The 18138-nt window shown below is 47.4% G+C and overlaps 1 protein-coding gene across 2 annotated transcripts; it reads right to left on the reverse strand.

Moving 5' to 3' along the window:
- Nucleotides 1-1624: 1624 nt before the first annotated feature.
- GET1 (guided entry of tail-anchored proteins factor 1) lies at nt 1625-17744 on the reverse strand. Of its 2 annotated transcripts, none has more exons than XM_004762175.3 (5): nt 17542-17741; nt 7881-8046; nt 6551-6618; nt 4332-4446; nt 1625-2609 (listed from the first exon to the last, which is right to left on the reverse strand). In XM_004762175.3, exons 1-5 carry the CDS (start codon nt 17641-17643, stop codon nt 2536-2538), a joined length of 525 nt encoding a protein of 174 aa, XP_004762232.1. In that variant the 5' UTR covers nt 17644-17741; the 3' UTR covers nt 1625-2535. The 2 variants fall into 2 exon arrangements, with proteins under 2 accessions (XP_004762232.1, XP_044940425.1); XM_045084490.1 differs by lacking the exon at nt 1625-2609 and adding an exon at nt 2641-2812 and having other exon boundaries at nt 17542-17744.
- Nucleotides 17745-18138: the final 394 nt, after the last annotated feature.

Below are 18138 nucleotides of genomic sequence, written 5' to 3' on the forward strand. Positions count from 1 at the left end.
CAACACATACAGCTTTGAATCTGCTGACACCACTAAAGGCCTCTGTCCTGAAGGACTTATAAGAGAAGAACATCCTAGAAAATTCTTAAAACTGTTCAATGGTTAACACCTCAACTATGAAGAAAATACACTCCCTAGAAAAGACCTACATGGCCCTCGTGGAAAGCCGTTCTTTTCTAAGTTAAATCTTCCTGGGTATCAACTTAAGACATGCTGGGAGGGGAATAAAAAAGCCTAAGGGACTGTCTCTGGCCCAAAGGCACTTGTAGCATCACTGAAAACCCTTTATCACACACACAAAAGCATCTAAAACATTAGAGATGAAACTACACGACAGGAGACCTCCCAAATCAATACAAAACTGGTTGACAAATGAGTCAAGTAGATACTGCGTAAGATGTTCAGATGAGGAGGGGAAGAAAAAAGAAATCACTGTCATCTAAGGTGATTAGAGAGGGCTTCACACATTGCAAGGGAGGCTCAGCACACACACAGACTGCAGGGGAGGCTTAGCACACACAGACAGCAGGAGAGGCTCAGCACACACAGACTGCAGGGGAGGCTCAGCACACACACAGACTGCAGGGGAGGCTCAGCACACACACAGACTGCAGTGGAGGCTCAGCACACACAGACTGCAGGGGAGGCTCAGCACACACACAGACTGCAGGGGAGGCTCAGCACACACACAGACTGCAGGGGAGGCTCAGCACACACACAGACTGCAGGGGAGGCTCAGCACACACACAGAAGATGGGGCAACACAATGGTCAAGGGTCAGAAGAGCTCCTTTCCACTGTACCCCCTTCTGTAGCTTTTGAATCCAGTACTATGTTTATTACCTATTTAAAAACAAATAACATTTTTGAAAAACCACAATGTAAAACATGAAGAACACTTACATGTCCATTGTCTCGTCTTCGTCAACTGCTGCTACGTGTGGGAAGGTCCCCAGCTGTCAACTGTACGTCTTCTCCTCTAGTCTCAGAGAGCTTTGTCAAAACTCCTTGAGTGTTAACTGAAAGAATGGATCTTTAGGAGATCAAGAAGGGTCTTGGCAGGGAGACTGGACGAGGATTAGTGATCCAAGGATGTCCCTGGGTGGGCCCTGTGTGGCAACCAACCGTTCACTGAACACCCCACCCTTGATGCCGGCGGCTCACTCATGGTGGTAACACAGGGTGTCGTGCGCCTGGACCCCACAGCTTCCTCGTGCTGCTGCCTTCGCCTCATCAGGCAGCCTTCCCAGCCTGCGTGGCCCACGCAAACCCTCTGATGCTTTTGCTATGAATGCTCCTGTGACCTCTGTCCCACATCCTTTCTTAAAAACTAAGCCAGCCTGGGCTGGAGACATTTGAATGAAGAGCCCGACCCACTCTGAGGATGAGAACTACGCACCACAGCACTCTGTCTGGCTCTCGTACAATTCATGGAATTAACAATGAGCTACTTATCAGATCGAGAGGGAACTCAAGAATACAAATAGGACCTTTGAAAAACCAGGGACAGAATGTAGCTCTGCGGAGCTGCAGCCAATCGAGTTAACAGTTAAAGGCCTCTGTCACTTGTCACAGTTACAAACGTCATAGCAAGTAAGTGGCTGTAAGGAAGGAAGAGTCACACAAGCCCTTGCAAAAATTTTAATTAAAAAGAGTGTTTTACATGGGGAAACCAGACTTACTGTGGTGATCATTTCACAGTGTATACAAATATCAAATCACTATATTATAGTCCTGAAACCAATACAATGTTATATGTCGATTAGAATTCAAAAAAAAAAAAAAAAAGACAGTAAAAAAAAAGCGTTTTAAAAAATGTATCCACTCAAATTAATTTAGTCAGAAATCTTTGTTAAGTTTGTTCCATTCTACAGAGCATAAATATTAAGTGCTTATAAAACACACTTCATCTGAAATGCTTTAAATATAAAACACAATTCAAGCCTCAAATAATGCATTATGATCTCATGACTACATTTATAAAACACAATGAAAAATTAACAACTTCAAATAAGTAGATAACACTATACAACGGTTCATCCCACAAATGATCCTTTAAACAGAGAGAAAAACCACACAAGCAATGTCAATTAGTGTTATTCTTTTAGTAGTACTATGGGAAGACTTAAAATTCTGGTAGTGGTTTTAAAATTTAAATCACTTTCTAATCTGGAATAAAAATAGTGCAAAGTCTTTAAGGTACTTAAGTTAGAAAACTTTGATTCTCTGGTTGGCAATGTGACCTTTAAAGTATGCCAACGGTGCACCCCCCAATAAGTGGATGCCCAGGTGCCATCTTGTAACAAACCCGGGACTTGATGGCCAGGTCACACGTGTGAAAGCCCGGCCTTCCAGCTCGGTGACAAGTGTACAAAATCATGACTCTCGTATCTCACATGAAATCCAAGAACGCATTCAACAAAAACACTAACCTGTGTGCTTTAGTTTCCTTACCAAAAAAATAGTATAAATCAGATTTTTAACCATCTCAGTGGAAATCCATTCTCTAAAATGTCATAGTTGCATTCGTCTTCTCTCAGCTGAAAGGGTGAAGCACGATCGCCACAACCTTGTTACAGACTAAAATCCAACAGGTAATTCCAACTCCACCTGGAAATGGAGAAGCTCACCGTAAGAGAGCACGCCTACGATCTGCCCGCATTTCTGCTACCTTTAATTTCCAGGAAGTCAAGCGTTCTGCAGCAGTGCTCGCCTAAGGAAAACTAGGTGTGTGTTGCCTCGATCAGAGTCAGCAGACATCCTACTGATGCACAGGGCTGCCTTCCTTCCTAAACAGGAACTCTGCAGGACAACTGCCAGAGGGATGTGCATTGTTACATACGATATTAACAAACAGTAAAACTACCCTGTATGACTATTTGTTTTTCCTTCTTAAAAAAACCATTATAAACAGAGCAGCATCCGCCCATGCCTTTCTGGCCCAGCTGGTGACGGAGAGACAGGAAGTCGGGCAGCAGGAGCGGCCAATGGCTCTCTACATGCCTGGAAGGGCGTCCTCGAGCTCTCCTAGTCAGCGGCACTGACAGCCCACCGGCGGGCAGTGGTGCCCACAAGGTTGGGTGGAAGCAGGGTGAGGGTGTAGTGAAACCAGGATCTCTGAAGCAGTCACTCCTTTTCACTCAGTAATTCACCTCCAGCAACAGATCACAACCAAAGGCTGAGTGACATGCAGCATTATTCCTGACAGTAAGAAATTAGGACCTAAATACTCTCTTCTATCAGGGGAATTAGTACATCATGATATATCCCAATGAACAGCAGCTATTCAAAATTCCTTAAAAGTTTACTGATATGGGAAAGGGTTTACAATATAAAGTAAAAAGGGGTCTAAAATTCTATGTACCAGGGCCCCTGGGTGGCTCAGTGGGTTAAGCCTCTGCCTTCAGCTCAAGTCATGATCTCAGGGTCCTGGGATCGAGCCCCACATCTGGCTCTCTGCTCAGCAAGGAAGCTGCTTCCCCCTCTCTCTTTGCCTGCCTCTCTGCCTACTCGTGATTTCTGTCTGTCAAAAAAAATAAAATCTTTTTAAAAATAACAAATAAAATAAAATTGTACGTGCCAGATGATCTTAGTGGTATAAAATAAAAAGGAAAAAATAAAGAGTGGAAAATGTACCACAAAGTTAAGTGAGGTTAGCTATAGCTTATGAGATGTTTTTAAATTGTTCTTATATTTCTAATCATTCTACAATATGTACTTTTTTCAAAGATTTTTATTTATTTATTATTCATGTATTTATTTAAAATAAAGATTTTATTTATTTGCCTCTGCACACAAGCGGAGGCAGAGGGAGAGGGAGAAGCAGATGCCCCACTGAGCAGAGAGCCTGATGCGGGGCTCGATCCCAGGACCCCAAGATCATGCCCTGAGCTGAAGGCAGATGCTTAACCCACTGAGCCACCCAGGCGTCTGATTATGTTCTACTTTTAACACCCAAAGGATATCATTACCTTTCAAAAATAAAAGAATGGCCAATAGCAGTAAATGCAGCAGAGAGGCCATGCAAAAGAAATGAAGAGGTCCCAGAACCTAGGACCTAGAGATCGGGGTTTCAACAACCAGGATATCAGACAAGGTACGGGACATTCTGTAAGCAAACCCAGACTAGCTCTGCTACTTAACATTTCGGTGACACTGGATAAGGCAAGCAACTTCTCCAGACCTGTGTCTTCACTGTGAGCCTTGTGTGAGGCCAAGACCCAAAGGACTACTCACTAGTGAACGGATGAGCGTGGGTTCCTTCCCCCGTACCCCAAATGTCTACAGAGGCCTAGCTGTACACTTCTGCTCTGGGCTCCAGAAAACTCTTACCTGCAACTCTAGTAGGAAATGCCACCAGGCGGTCCAGCGGCGTGATCCATTTGCTGGGCACCACAGCCACGGGGACAGAGTAGTACTTCCAGATGAGCGACACCATCAGGGCAGCCTGCGGGGACAGTGCGGATGAGTGCGACCACCTGCTGGCCACATGCCCAGTAATCCGAGACAGAGAAGAAACCGGCCAACACACTGAGACGCTCTGAGCCGATGACCTCAAGCCCCAGCAATGCAGTTCTTGCGGGACACAGACACATCCACACCGCCACCGACCTGCTAGCACCCCAAACAGGGTCTGAGACAGTTCACAGGACATCTAGAACAAACTGCTGCCAAGCCTTCTTACTGAAATGCCACTTTACTGTTTTAATCTGAATAATAAATATGCACTATTAATTAGCTGATATTAGCTGATAAATTAACCACAGTCTCCTATAACAAAAGTATTCTTTTCTCACTGAGCATCTCTTTTAAGTAGCCAGCCTATGATAAAGATACCTTATTAGTGACAACAGCAATCTCATGCCTAAAATCCTTGAAACAACAGTCCGTTCTCCACCCCCCCCAACACACACACACACAGTGCTGGCATCTGCGTGTGGACAGAGCCCTGTGAGTCTAAACAGTGGCAGCGAGGCAGAAGCATCCTTTCCGCTGCCTTCACCTGTCCCGTGCCTTGGAGAAGCCACTCAAATGAGAAGACTTAAAAGAGGGAGTCTGGCTTCAATCCTGTCCCTGGGAAACCTCACCGGTGTCCAAGCGACAGGACCTCAGGGCGAGTGGACATCACTGACATCACTGAACCCAGACACCCTGTGCTTGCAGGGCTGACTCGAGGCCTTTGGTGCAGTGAGGACCACACGCGGCGCTGAAACCCAGAGTCACTGACAGCAGCCGCAAGCGTGGACACGGCATGGCCACGACCTCAGAGGAGAGCGGCAACAGAAGTAGCTCCCCAGGAACTCTCTTATCCCAGACGGGACCGCTGAGGACCAAGAGCACTGGACTGCAATGAGCGGGTCCTCACCTCGACAGTGAGCAGCAGTTTCCACGTCTGTGTGCCATGTAACAAGCAATGATCCTAACTGACCATCTTAGCAAATACAAAATCTAAAGAAGCTTCTCTCACTTCCCCACAAGCTCCCCAAGCTGCACTGGAGTAACGGCACCACCCAAGAGTCCCAGAGAAGCTACGTCAGCATCCATGTGCTAAAAAACCCCAATGTTTCACAACTCAGGAGACAGACTCCCCTGGAACCCTCGTGCACTGCTGACGGGAACGCAAGCTGGTGCAGCCACTGTGCAAACAGTACGGAGGTTCCTCAGTAAGTTAAAAATAGAAATACCATAAGACCCAGTCATTCCACTACCAGATACTCATGCAAAGAAAACAAAAACAGTCCCTGGAGAAGATCCATGCACACCTATGTTTACCGCAGCATTATTTACGGTCACCAAGAAGGGGAAGCAGCCCGTGTCCATGACAGATGAACAGATAAAGATGAGGCTGTGTATTTATACATATTTACACACAGACACAGACACACACGCACACGGAACACTACTCAGCCACCAAAAGGGATGAGCTCTTGCGGTCTGTAACAACAGGGATGCATCCAGAAGGCACACCGCTATGTGAAATAAGCGAGAGGGAGACAAACACCGGACCACTTCACTCCCATGCAGACTCTAAAACATGAAAGGAATAAATAAAAAGCAGAACTATGAATACAGAGAACAAACTGATGGCTGCCAGAGGGAAGAGAAATAGAGGGATGGGGGAAACACATAAAGGGGATTAAGAGGTACAAAGTTCCAGCTCCAAAGTCAGTCAGTCATGGAGGTGAAAAGCATAGCAGAGGGACGCAGTCAGTATCATCACAACACGCTGCGCGGTAAGGCGCGGGGATCGCAGTCATCCTGGTGAGCAAGAGCAACGCAGAGAATTACTGACTCATTATGCTGTACACCTGAAACTCACAGGACACTGTATGTTAATTATATTTCAACTTAAAAACAGAGAGAGAGAAAGGCCTTCCTTCAGTCTAACTTATAAATGCACAGCGTTCAGTTCCATACTGGCAGGATCACGCAGCGCAGCCACAGAAAGTGGAAAAAGCCTGAACTCTTGGACCTGGATCCTGGTGGCCGCAGTTCTGGAGGACAGTCCATAACAACTTTAACGACCCCAGGTGATACAATAGGACACTTACTTGCAATACATAGAAGGCAACACTTATAACCCATTTTATCTTGGCCAACTGAGCTGTCCGAGCTTTCACTGAAAGGAAAAACAGGATGAAATCATTCTATCAGTCCTGAAAATAAAGGAAAATACTCAAAGACACAGAAATGTTATTCTCCTCCTATAAAATAGCTTCTAATCATGTTGTATGACATTTGTTCAGTGTATTTAGAAAACAAAAAACAGAATTTCTTAAAAGCCACACATGATGCCATGCATTAAAACAGAATCACACACAGATTGTAAGATTTGAAGCCTTAATTTTGAACACCCTTAAAACTACCCGTCTACATCAGAGATTCTTTTTATAGTGTACTGACCAACAGGACTACATTTGCTCCCCAGGTCTCCCTGTCTACACTGTACGCTAACCCACATGTGGGAGCCTAGCTTGTCCTGGGCCTGTGGGGCCGCGGGGGAGCTCTGCATGTCTTACCAGCCTGGAGGCAGCTCTCTCTCAGTGTGCATTCGCAGCACACGGGTGGAAATGTCTTCGTCATAGAAGAGTGTTAGGGACAGTGGCCAACACAGCAATGAACAAGACCTGACCGTGACCGTGTCAGTCTATTCTCAGATAAGGACACTCTGGGCACATTTGTGAGTGTCCACAAAAGCCCTTGGGCATCCACTATGACACTTGCTCTAGGCTTATCTCGAAAAGTGTTGAGGGGCACTTGGGTGGTTCAGTCAGTTAAGCGTTCCACTCAGGTCATGATCCCAGGTTCCTGGAATTGAGCCCTGCGAACTGCTCCCTGCTCAGCAGGGAGCCTGCTTCTCCCCCTGCCTCCCATTTCCCCTGCTTGTGCGCCCTCTGTCCCTCTGACAAATAAAATCTTTAAAAAAAAAGGGGGGGAGGAGTGTTGAATTTCAAAATGTCTACCTACAGAAATGAAAAAAAGCTCAGGTCATGATCCCAGGGACCTGGGATCGAGTCCTGCATCGGGCTCCTTGCGCAGCGGGGAACGTGCTTCTCTCGCTGCCTCTGCCTGCCTCTCTGCCTGCTTGTGTGTACTCGCTTGCTCTCTCTCTGGCAAATAATTAAAAAATAAAAATAAAAATAAATCTTTAAAGAAAAAAAGCTAAAAGGACGTTAGTTGTTTCTGTGTTTAGGAAACAAAGCCTCACCGACAAAGAGACAATAATCGTGACTACTGAGTTTCTTCTGGACAAACTCAGAAGTTCCTCTCAACATTTAGAACATCTAAGAATCAAAGCACATGTTCTACCAATCTTCACAGAAAGACTTCTCTATTCCTCAGCTCCCATGAAGTTATCCACACTACAGGTGAAACCAGTACCATGAGTTTTAAGCTTATCCGTCATCTTGTTGATCTTTCTCTCCAGCCTGGCGTATCTGGCGAATTCATCCATCATGTTTACGGTGGAGAGCTCCTGCTTCATGTCCTGGATCTCTGCTCTCATCTGGGCCTCCTGCTCCGCATCCTTCTGCAGCAGCCTGGACATCTGGCAGAGTGGACAGCTGAGGTCAGCGCCTTCCCACAGGGGGACACCTCCCCCACCCCATCCTAGTGCTGCTGCTTCCAGATGGGCAGGCTGCTCTGGACCTGCACAGCCAGCCTCTGTGGCCTAGTTCTGCTGCTGCCCTCTGGGACCACCACAGACAAAAACGGCCTCCGATGTGAATCACCAGTCAAATTATACTTTTCCTTTTGCAGACATGCCCATGGATCACTCCAGCACAATGTCTGGATCTTTCACCGTAACGATAAATCTGTGATTATAAAACCAATTCTAGCCATCATTCAGGTAACAAGGACCACACATTCTCTAGTCCTGAATTAGGTAGGCAGAGGAAAAGGACAGTGCTAGTGAGGAGGGGGTAGCCCAGCCGGAGGACTTAATCCCAAGCACCATCAGGAGGGCATTCCCATAGAGGCGCACCCTGGCACGGGAGGATAAAGGCAAGCATGTGATATGAGCATCTCCAGAAAGGGCAGCCCGGCATAGGTGTCAGAGTAAGAGGCATACAGGATAAGAGGAAAGCACCCAGCCAACAGCAGAGTCAGAGTCCAAGTGGGACCAGCAGCCACTGGGGTGGGGAGGAGGAGGCCCTAGTGGGGATGCGAGATTAATTACAAAGGACTGATCAAATACAGTAAACACACTGAATATAATGGGAGCCTGTTTTCTCACTATCAGAACTGGGGGTTAGAAATATGGATGAGGAAGAACCAGAATAAATGCTGAAGTGTTGAATTAGAATCGGAGGCATGGGGGCGCCTGGGTGGCTCAGTGGGTTAAAGCCTCTGCCTTCAGCTCAGGCATGATCCCAGGGTCCTGGGATCGAGCCCTGCATTGGGCTCTCTGCTCATCAGGGAGCCTGCTTACCCTGCTCTCTCTCTGCCTGCCTCTCTGCCTGCTAATGACCTCGGTCAAATAAATAAAAATCTTTAAAGAAAAAAAAAAAAAAGAATCGGAGGCATGGGTGTGAACTCGTGGTTTTTGTCAGATGGAGAAATATAGATGTAAATGTTTGTGAAAAAAGAGCCTCCAAAAGCCAGACCCCCACATGGGACGTCTCCTGATGCCCCCCATCCCCGCGTACAATTATGGGGACACCTGCCAGCTGGAGCCAAAGACAGATGGCAGTGGCCACCAGGTGGCGCCCGGCAGCAGGCCAGGATGCCTCAGCAACGTCGGACAGCAAGGGCAAGCGGGGATTGTGGGGGGCAGGGAACGGAGAAATCCTTCGGGACCCACCCCCAGCGAAGAGTGAACGTCCCACGGGGTCAGATGCGATGCAGCGAGAACACAGCATCCCTTCTGTGACACCGGACAAAGGTGTACGAAGGCCATCCTGCAAACTCCCTGCCCTTGCCATATTCAGAAACACCTGCCATACCATACCGGGAAGCCTTCCAGACGAGAGATGCATCAAGTGTGTGCAATGCACAGTGCTGACCGGAACCCTTTGCTACAAAGGACCTTGCTTGGAACGGAGCAGGTCAGGAGGAAGGTTCCTGATGGCTAAGTTGTGGATAAGACACCTGTTTATACAGTAATGTGTCGGGGAATGCAGGGGCCCAGGTTGACAACTTGTTTTCAAGAAACAAAATCAGTTCTTTGTATTGTATGCATACCTGTTTGGCACATTAGTTTCAAAATTCTAAAAAACAGATTAATTTTTTAAAAAATGAAAGAGGATAACGTATATAAGTGCACTGGCACATAGCAAGTGCACAATAACCAGGTTCGTCCCTCAGCTTGGGGTCCCCTCTACACAACACAGCAACACTTCAGATAGAGCTGGGAGCCACACCCCGTCATGGGTGTCATGGGTGTCCCGGGGCGTCTGCAGAAGTGCGGGTTCCCAGGACAGCTTCTGAGGTAGCAGCCTTTAGCACCTACGCAATGAAGCCCTTCTCCAAGGAAGCGGGAAGCCCGCTTCTCCCCCTCCCCCTACTCCTGTTCCTGTTCTTGGTGTCCCTGTGTCAAATAAATACAATCTTTAAAAAAAAAAAAAAAAAAAAAACTTTTTTGAAGATTTTATTTGACAAAGAGACAGAGATCGCAAGTAGGCAGAGAGGCAGGCAGAGAGACAGAGAGGGAAGCAGGCTCACCACTGAGCAGAGAACCCAATGCAGGGCTCAGTCCTAGGACCCTGAGATCATGACCTGAGCTAAAGGCAGAGGCTTACCCCACTGGGCCACCCAGGCACCCCAAAAAAAAATTTTTTTAAGACCAAAGATGTTTACTCGGGACTAGGTGAGTGAGGGTGGGAAAATGAGCTGTGGAGAAGCTTAGAATCTTATGGTTAGGGCGCCTGGGTGGCTCAGTGGGTTAAACCACTGCCTTCGGCTCAGGTCATGATCTCAGGGTCCTGGGATCGAGTCCCGCAACGGGCTCTCTGCTCAGCAGGGAGCCTGCTTCCTCCTCCCTCTCTCTGCCTACCTCTCTGCCTACTTGTGATCTCTCTCTGTCAAATAAATAAATAAAATCTTTAAAAAAAAAAAAAAAGAATCTTATGGTTAAATTAGACAACTGTACTGCTTTGGAGGGAAAATGATTAAATTAGGTCTGCAAGTATCTGGAAGTATTTAAATTTGCAAATAGGTACCAATATTAATCCAAGACCTCCTTATAAGTGACAGTTAAAATGTACCAGAATTGTGAATTAAATAGTAAAATCTAAAGGGATTTTAAGTGTTCTGAATATTAATTTTTCAAACAAAAATAAACCTCTGACCTCCTTATGTATTCAAAAGCACCTTCCAGAACCTTAAACCTCTCACTTGATAGAAACACATAAGCTTTGTGGGGTACAGCTTTTTCAAAGACCTGGAGACGGGTCCATAAAGAATCCTCAAGCAGAAAATGAGTTTTCCCAAAATTCTTATTGAGATGACAAGCAGTGGAAGACTCTAGAGAGAAAACAAGGGAAGGACCGATCCTCCTTGTCACCCTTGTCCCCCAGACACTGGCTGCCAGCCTGCATGAGCTCATAGTGTCCTACCAGACTCACCCTGAGATCCTGTCCTAGTCCCAAACCCCTTTCCGATTAGACAAAATGTTACGGTTTGAACTTGGAGTCACACCCGGGAAGAGTCAAACCCACTCCGCCACTCAATGGCTGGCATCTGGACTAGACCCATCTGAAAATTAATTAAAGTATAATGACATTTAAGCCCAAAGGTTCGTCCCTCCTGGAACACAGGGGACACTAGCTGAATGGCATGCTGGGGTGGCCTGCTTAGATGTGTTCCTAATACTGGCGACACACGGCTCACGCCGAGAAGGGACCGAGGCTCCGGCGAAGCTACAGACCCACACGAGGACTCCGAGTTAGGAGCCTTCCTCACGGCACTGGTCCCCCGCACCCGGATGACCCCATCCACGAGGTCCCGACTGCGCATGTGCACTCAACCCCCACTGCCCCAATTACCCCCACAAATAACATTCGGGGGCCATCCTCACGCCTGGTGGTCCCAGGAGGAACTCACCAGGCGACTGTTTTCAAAGAGGGGAGGGTCTCAGGAAGGCCCTACAGCAGGAGGCAGGTCCTGCAGTGTCCGCCCCTGGCGCCCCTGGCCTCCCTGGCTTCGGGAGCCTGGGCCCCGAGAGGGAGAGGGAGGCGGCCACTTTTTAGACCAAAAGGTGAAGGCAATTTCCAAGTCATCAAATATGAAGGTGGTAGTCCCCCCACAAACCAAATCCCAGAGGGCAACCTGTGTGGGGTCCATGCCCAGGGTTTGATGGGGGGAGCTGTTTAGCCGAGCGCAGCACCCACTCTCAGCCACGTTAATCCTGGGGCGCCTGAGTGGGGCACAGAGCAGTGCGCCTCCCTACACCCCGCCTCCCTCCAGCGTTCCCGGAGCGCACGCGCAGTGCACACAGCTCGCCGGGACGCCCCCCCCCCCCCCCCCCCGCCACTGCTAGGCCCGGGGCGCCTGCGCAGTACGCCTCCCTAGCCTCCACAGCGGCACTCGCAGGGGCATCTCCGTCTCCCTCGTTCTCTGCCTTTGGTTGAAGAAAGTCCTGGTTCACCTATTAAATGAGCTAGGCCCTCCCATCCATATGCCCTATGACCAGCTTGAAGAGAATTAAGAACTCTCAGGAAAAGTCCAACCAAGTCAACACAGGACTGGGAGTCCTCATCCCGGCCCCGACTCCACCGCAGTATTGAGCTGAGGTGCCCTCCCAGGACCCTGCAAGGCTTTGCAAGACAGAGGACTTGTGATACCTAAGAGACTGATTCAAGGGCTTCAACAGGCCTCCCTGACTAACGGGGTGGTGCGCCCCGCCCCGCCCCGCCCCCCATTCCTACTGGCTGAGTGGAGAACGCTTCGGAAACACGGGAAGAACGCTGTATTCGATGTAGAGGACATGGCCCATTCCCAGTCAAGCTTGGTTTCTCCTCAGGGGTCTTCCCCACTTAGGTCCTCCAAAAGGACCTGTAACAGGCAGCCTCTAATGGTCGTGAAAGAAGGGAGTTGGGGGAAACTGGAGTGGGAGATGAACCATGAGAGACCGTGGACTCTGAGAAACAATCTGAGGGTTTTGAAGGGGCGGGGGAGGGGTGGGAGGTTGGGGGAGCCTGGTGGTGGGTATTATGGAGGGCACGGATTCCATGGAGCACTGGGTGTGGTGCATAAACAATGAATTCTAGTACCCTGAAAAGAAATTTTAAAAATTAAAAACAAAAACAAAAACAAAACAGCGTCTTACCCTACTCAGGAGAAGAGCGTTCCATACGGCTTTACCCTGACCCTCACCACAAACCCAGTGCCCAGGTGGTACAGAGCTCTGCTCCGGTAAGTATATGTGATGACCCTGACAATGAGCGTTAGAACCAAGGGGAAACAGGTTCAAGAAAGCTAACTGTGTTGACGTTACAGAGGTCATACATCCTGTGGAGGCAGCACAGAATGTGAACACGATGCTTTTTCATCTAAATGGGTAACACCCAGGGACACAGCCTCATGTGCATCCAGACTGCAGCAATAACCCTTGGTGAGTGTGTCCTAGCTGCCGAGCACCAGTGTGTTGGAAGCTTGGTTAAGGAGCAGGATGATGACAGCTCTTACTTACAGCCACTGCCATACCCCAAACACAGACTCCTCTCCCCCCCGCCAAGAGGAAATTACGAACAATTCATGGAGGAATACCAAACTAACAAAGCCTCTTTCAAAGAAGAAGTCAAACTATCACTCTTTGCAGATGATATGATATTTTATGTGGAGAACCCAAAAGACTCCACTCCAAATCTGCTAGAACTCATGCAGGAATTCAGTAAAGTGTCAGGATACGCCAACAAGAAGACAGAAAGTGAAATTAAGGAGTCGATCGCATTTACAATTGCACCCAAAACCATAAGATACCTAGGAATAAACCTAACCAAAGAGGCAAAGAATCTGTACTCAGAAAACTATGAGGAAGACACAAAGAAATGGAAAAATATTCCATGCTCATGTATTGGAAGAATAAGTATTGTGAAAATATCTATGCTACCTAAAGCAATCTACACATTTACTATAATCCCTATCAAAATACCATCCATTTTTTTGTCAAAGAAATGGAAAAAATAATCCTAAAATTTATATGGAACCAGAAAAGATCTCGAATAGCCAGAGTAATATTGAAAAAGAAAGCCAAAGTTGGTGTTATCACAATTCCAGACTTCAAGCTCTATTACAAAGCTGTCATCATCAAGACAGTATGGTACTGGCACAAAAACGGACACATAGATCAGTGGAACAGAATGGAGAGCCCAGAAATAGACCCTCAACTCTATGGTCAACTAATCTCCAACAAAGCAGGAAAGAATGTCCAATGGAAAAAAGACAGCCTCTTCAACAAATGGTATTGGGAAAATTGGTACAGCCACATGCAGAAAAATGAAACTGGACCATTTCCTTACATTACACATGAAAATAGACTCAAAACAGATGAAGGACCTCAATGTGAAACAGGAATCCATCAAAATCCTTGAGGACAACACAGGCAGCAACCTCTTCGACCTCAGCTGCAGCAACTTCTTCCTAGAAACATCACCAAAGGCAAGGGCAGCAAGGGCAAAAATGAACTACTGCAACTTCATCAAGATCAAAAGCTTTTGCACAGCAAAGGAAACAGTCAACCAAACCAAAAGACAACTGACAGAATGGGAGAAGATATTTGCCAATGATGTATCAGATAAAGGGCTAGTATCCAAAATCTGTAAAGAACTTATCAAACTCAACACCCAAAGAACAAATAATCCAATAAAGAAATGGGCAGAGGACATGAACAGACATCTGCAAAGAAGACATCCAGATGGCAACAGACACTTGAAAAAGTGCTCCATATCACTCGGCATCAAGGAAATACAAATCAAAACCACAATGAGGTATCACCTCGCGCCAGTCAGAATGGCTAAAATTAACAAGTCAGGAAACGACAGATGCTGGCGAGGATGCGGAGAAAGGGGAACCTTCCTATACTGTTGGTGGGAATGCAAACTGGTGCAGCCACTCTGGAAAACAGCATGGAGGTTCCTCAAAAAGTTGAAAATAGAGCTATCCTATGACCCAGCTATCGCACTACTGGGTATTTACCCTAAAAATACAAATGTAGTGATCCAAAGGGGCACATGTACCCAAATGCTTATAGCAGCAATGTCCATAATAGCCAAACTATGGAAAGAACCTAGATGTCCATCTACAAATGGATAAAGAAGATGTGGTATATATACACAATGGAATACTATGCAGCCATCAAAAGACTGAAATCTTGCCATCTGCAATGACGTGGGTGGAACCAAAGGGTATTATGCTGAGCAAAATAAGTCAATCAGAGAAAGGCAATTATCATACGATCTCCCTGATATGAGGAAGTTGAGAGGCAAAGTGGGGGTTTGGAGGGCAGGGAAGGAAAAAAAAGGAAACAAGATGGGATCAGGAGGGAGACAAACCATAAGAGACGCTTAATCTCACAAAACAAACTAAGGGTTTCTGGAGGGAGGGGGGTAGGGAAAGGGTGGTGGGGTTATGGACATTGGGAATGGTATGTGCTACAGTGAGTGTTGTGAAGTGTGTAAACCTGGCGATTCACAGACCTGTACCCCTGGGGCTAGTAATACATTATATGTTAATAAAAAATTAAAAAAAAAAAACTAACACAGCCTCTTTGAGCAACTAGTTTCTTACAGTTCCAATAAAGGTGAAATGGGATGGGGTATACAAGAAGAATCAAGGTGACAAAAAAGATGGGCAGGCAAACCACAGAACAGGAGAAAATATTTACAAATCATATACCCAGTAAGTAAACAACTCCTCACCCAACAACGACAACAAACCAAATACTCACTCACTCCCCACTCTGAACCCACAGAGGATGCCCTTCCCTTATGGACAAGCACCTGATGCCCATTAAAAAGGGGGCAAAGGACTTGAACAGATATTTCTCCAAAGAAGATACACAGATGGCCAATAAGCACATAAAATCACTAATCATTAGGAAAATGCAATCAAAATCATAATAAAATCACACCTTGCCTCCATTGAGGATGACTGTTATCAAAACAAAACAAAACAAAACAAGACAGCAAGTGCTGGAACTTGTGGAAAAATTAGAACCTTGTATGTTGCTGGTGAGAATGCAAAATGGTGCAGCTGCTATGGAAAATGGTTGGGCAGTTTCTCCAGAAGTTGAAAATAGAATTACCATATGATCCAGTAATCCCACTTTGGATATTTACCCAAAAGTACCAAAAGCAGAGACTCGAACAAGTATTTGCACACTAGTGTTCCAGCAGCATTATTCACAATAGCCAAAAGGTGGAAACAACCCCATGTCCATCAAAAGAAGAAAGGATAAACAAAATGTGGTATACATACACAATGAGATATTATTCAGCCTCAAAAAGGAAGGAAATCCTAACACATGCTACAACCATGGTCTACAGGGATAGACCCGGAAGGCATTATGCTGAATGAAAGAAGCCAGGCATAAAAGGAAAAATACCTACATGAGATAATCAGAGTAGTCAAATTCATAGAGACAGAAAGTAGAACTGTGGTTGCCAGGACTGAGTTGAAAGAAGAATAGGGACTTACTGTTTAATGGACAGAGCTTCAGTTTAGGAAGATGGAAAGGTTCTAGAGATGGACGGTGGTGATAGTTGCACAATAATGTAATGATTTAATGAAACTGAACTATATACCCAAAAATGGCTAAAATGGTAAATTTTAAGTTGTGTATTTTACCAAAATTTTATTTAAAAAGAGAAAAAAGATGGAGAAGCCAGTTCTTTCAGGGTCTTTTATGCAATGCTAAGTACTTGGGACATCATCTTAAAAACCTAGCAGTGTCAAAGGGGAATGAAGGGTTAAGAGAGAATTCCCCATGCCTTAGTTGGACAATGCAGGTAGTACAGTCCTTGGATAGAATCTTACAGGAAACAGGCACTCAATGAATACTGGTAGAATAAAGAAAGGAGAAATCCTGCCTAGTCTTAAATAATACCCCCTTCACACACACCACCATCACCACCACCAATGTAAATCAGGAAGTAAGAGCAGGGAGATTCCCCCAATTATGGCACGCAATTCCCCCAATTATGGCATTTTCCCCCAATAATGCCATGGCACGCACCCAGTCTTAAAGGTCTCCAGGTCTGTCAGACTCCCGCTGTAGGCGTAAAGGGGACGCCCTTAACCCACACACACCTCATCAAACCTGCCTCCAACCCTATTACCAAGCTCCAAGAGGCAGAGGGACAAAACCAGGAGACTCACAACCAAGGATCAGTCTCCGCCCCAGTGGTCACTAACTGGATGCACAGTGACCCTCTGAGTCAGACTCCTCCTCTGAGGTAAAGGGACATGGGATGACATTCGCATTTTACAGCAGCTGACAACCGGCCACGAGGCAATGTACTCAGGCCTACGCCAAGTGCACGAGAGAGCTGCTCCCGGGTGCCCTTTGCTCTCCTGGACACAGGAAGCGTGACACAGTGCCGAGATTCCGTCTACACAGCCTCTGACCGCAAAAGTGGAGGCGGCTGCAGCCTGAGAGCCTTCCACCCGGGACCTGGCACGGCTGGCACGGCTGGCACTCCGGCACTCCATGCGGGAAGGCGGCGGCCTCCAGGAAAGCCTGGACTCCGCGCTGCGCCCGGCGCTGGCCCCCAGCAGCGAGGGCTGCGCGAAGCCTCCGCCGACCGGGAGATAACGGGAACGAGCGCGGCCGGCTGGCAGGGGGCACTGCGAGCTCCCGGCCTCAGGGCTGCTGCCCCGGGAAAACGCGGCCTGGTGTCGCCAGGTCATCCTTCCTCCCTCAGAATCGAGAAGTCCGGATGTGGGGAGTAAAGCTTTGCAACTTTTGGATGCTAGCAATTAACAAAAAGAAAAAAATCTGAAAATAGAACGGCCCAACCGGACACTTCTGCAGGCGCAGTCCGGCTCGCCGGGCACCGCGGCGGCCACCCACCGGCCCCGGGAAGGCCAGGCAGCCACTTACGAAGGAGGAGAAGGACGGGAGGAGGATCCTGAGGACATTGCACCCAAACACGAAGCTGAGCACCAGCAGCCACGCCCAGCGATCGGCCTCCGCGCCGCTCATCCCGGATGCTCCCGGAGCTGCGGGCTCTGCTAAGGGAACTCCATGGGGACCACGCCGGCGCCCACGCCGCGCGGGCGCCTGCGCAGTGAGGCCCGGGGGGGGGGGCGCGCAGACGCGCCGGTGCGCCTGCGCACTGTGCTGCACTGGGCGGGGAGGCAAGACTTTGCTTCTTGGTCTTGGTGGACGCTCTCCGGGCAAATCTTGGCCTTTCCGGCTTCCGTAGTCTTGCATACCCTCCCCACCACCCCCCTGGCCGCCGCTTGGGTTGCCACCAGCTTCAGTTTTCGTCTAGCTGCGAGCCTTTTCTTATTATTACGTAATGAGTACTTACTTTAAATTGACTCGGTTTTATTCCTAGAGGAATTTATTTTAAAATAAGCCTCTCCATAAGTGGAAAACTACCGTAATTATAGTAGCAAGTGACTGTAAAACCTTTTTGTGGTTATATGTAAAATGTCTTAAGTTTACAATTCAAAACAAATCACTGAAATAAGT

This window comes from Mustela putorius, unplaced genomic scaffold (assembly GCF_011764305.1).
Source record: "Mustela putorius furo isolate JIRA1106 unplaced genomic scaffold, ASM1176430v1.1 tig00000765_pilon_pilon_pilon, whole genome shotgun sequence".
NCBI lineage: Eukaryota > Metazoa > Chordata > Mammalia > Carnivora > Mustelidae > Mustela > Mustela putorius.

Coding starts and splice junctions, on each gene's coding strand:
- GET1 (XM_045084490.1), bottom strand. CDS start 17,643: ATGAGCGGCGCGGAGGCCGATCGCTGGGCGTGGCTGCTGGTGCTCAGC. Junction 8,047..17,541: donor TCCCGTCCTTCTCCTCCTTC/GTAAGTGGCTGC, acceptor CCACTCTGCCAG/ATGTCCAGGCTGCTGCAGAA. Junction 4,447..6,550: donor TTGCCTTCTATGTATTGCAA/GTAAGTGTCCTA, acceptor CTGTCCCCGCAG/GCTGCCCTGATGGTGTCGCT.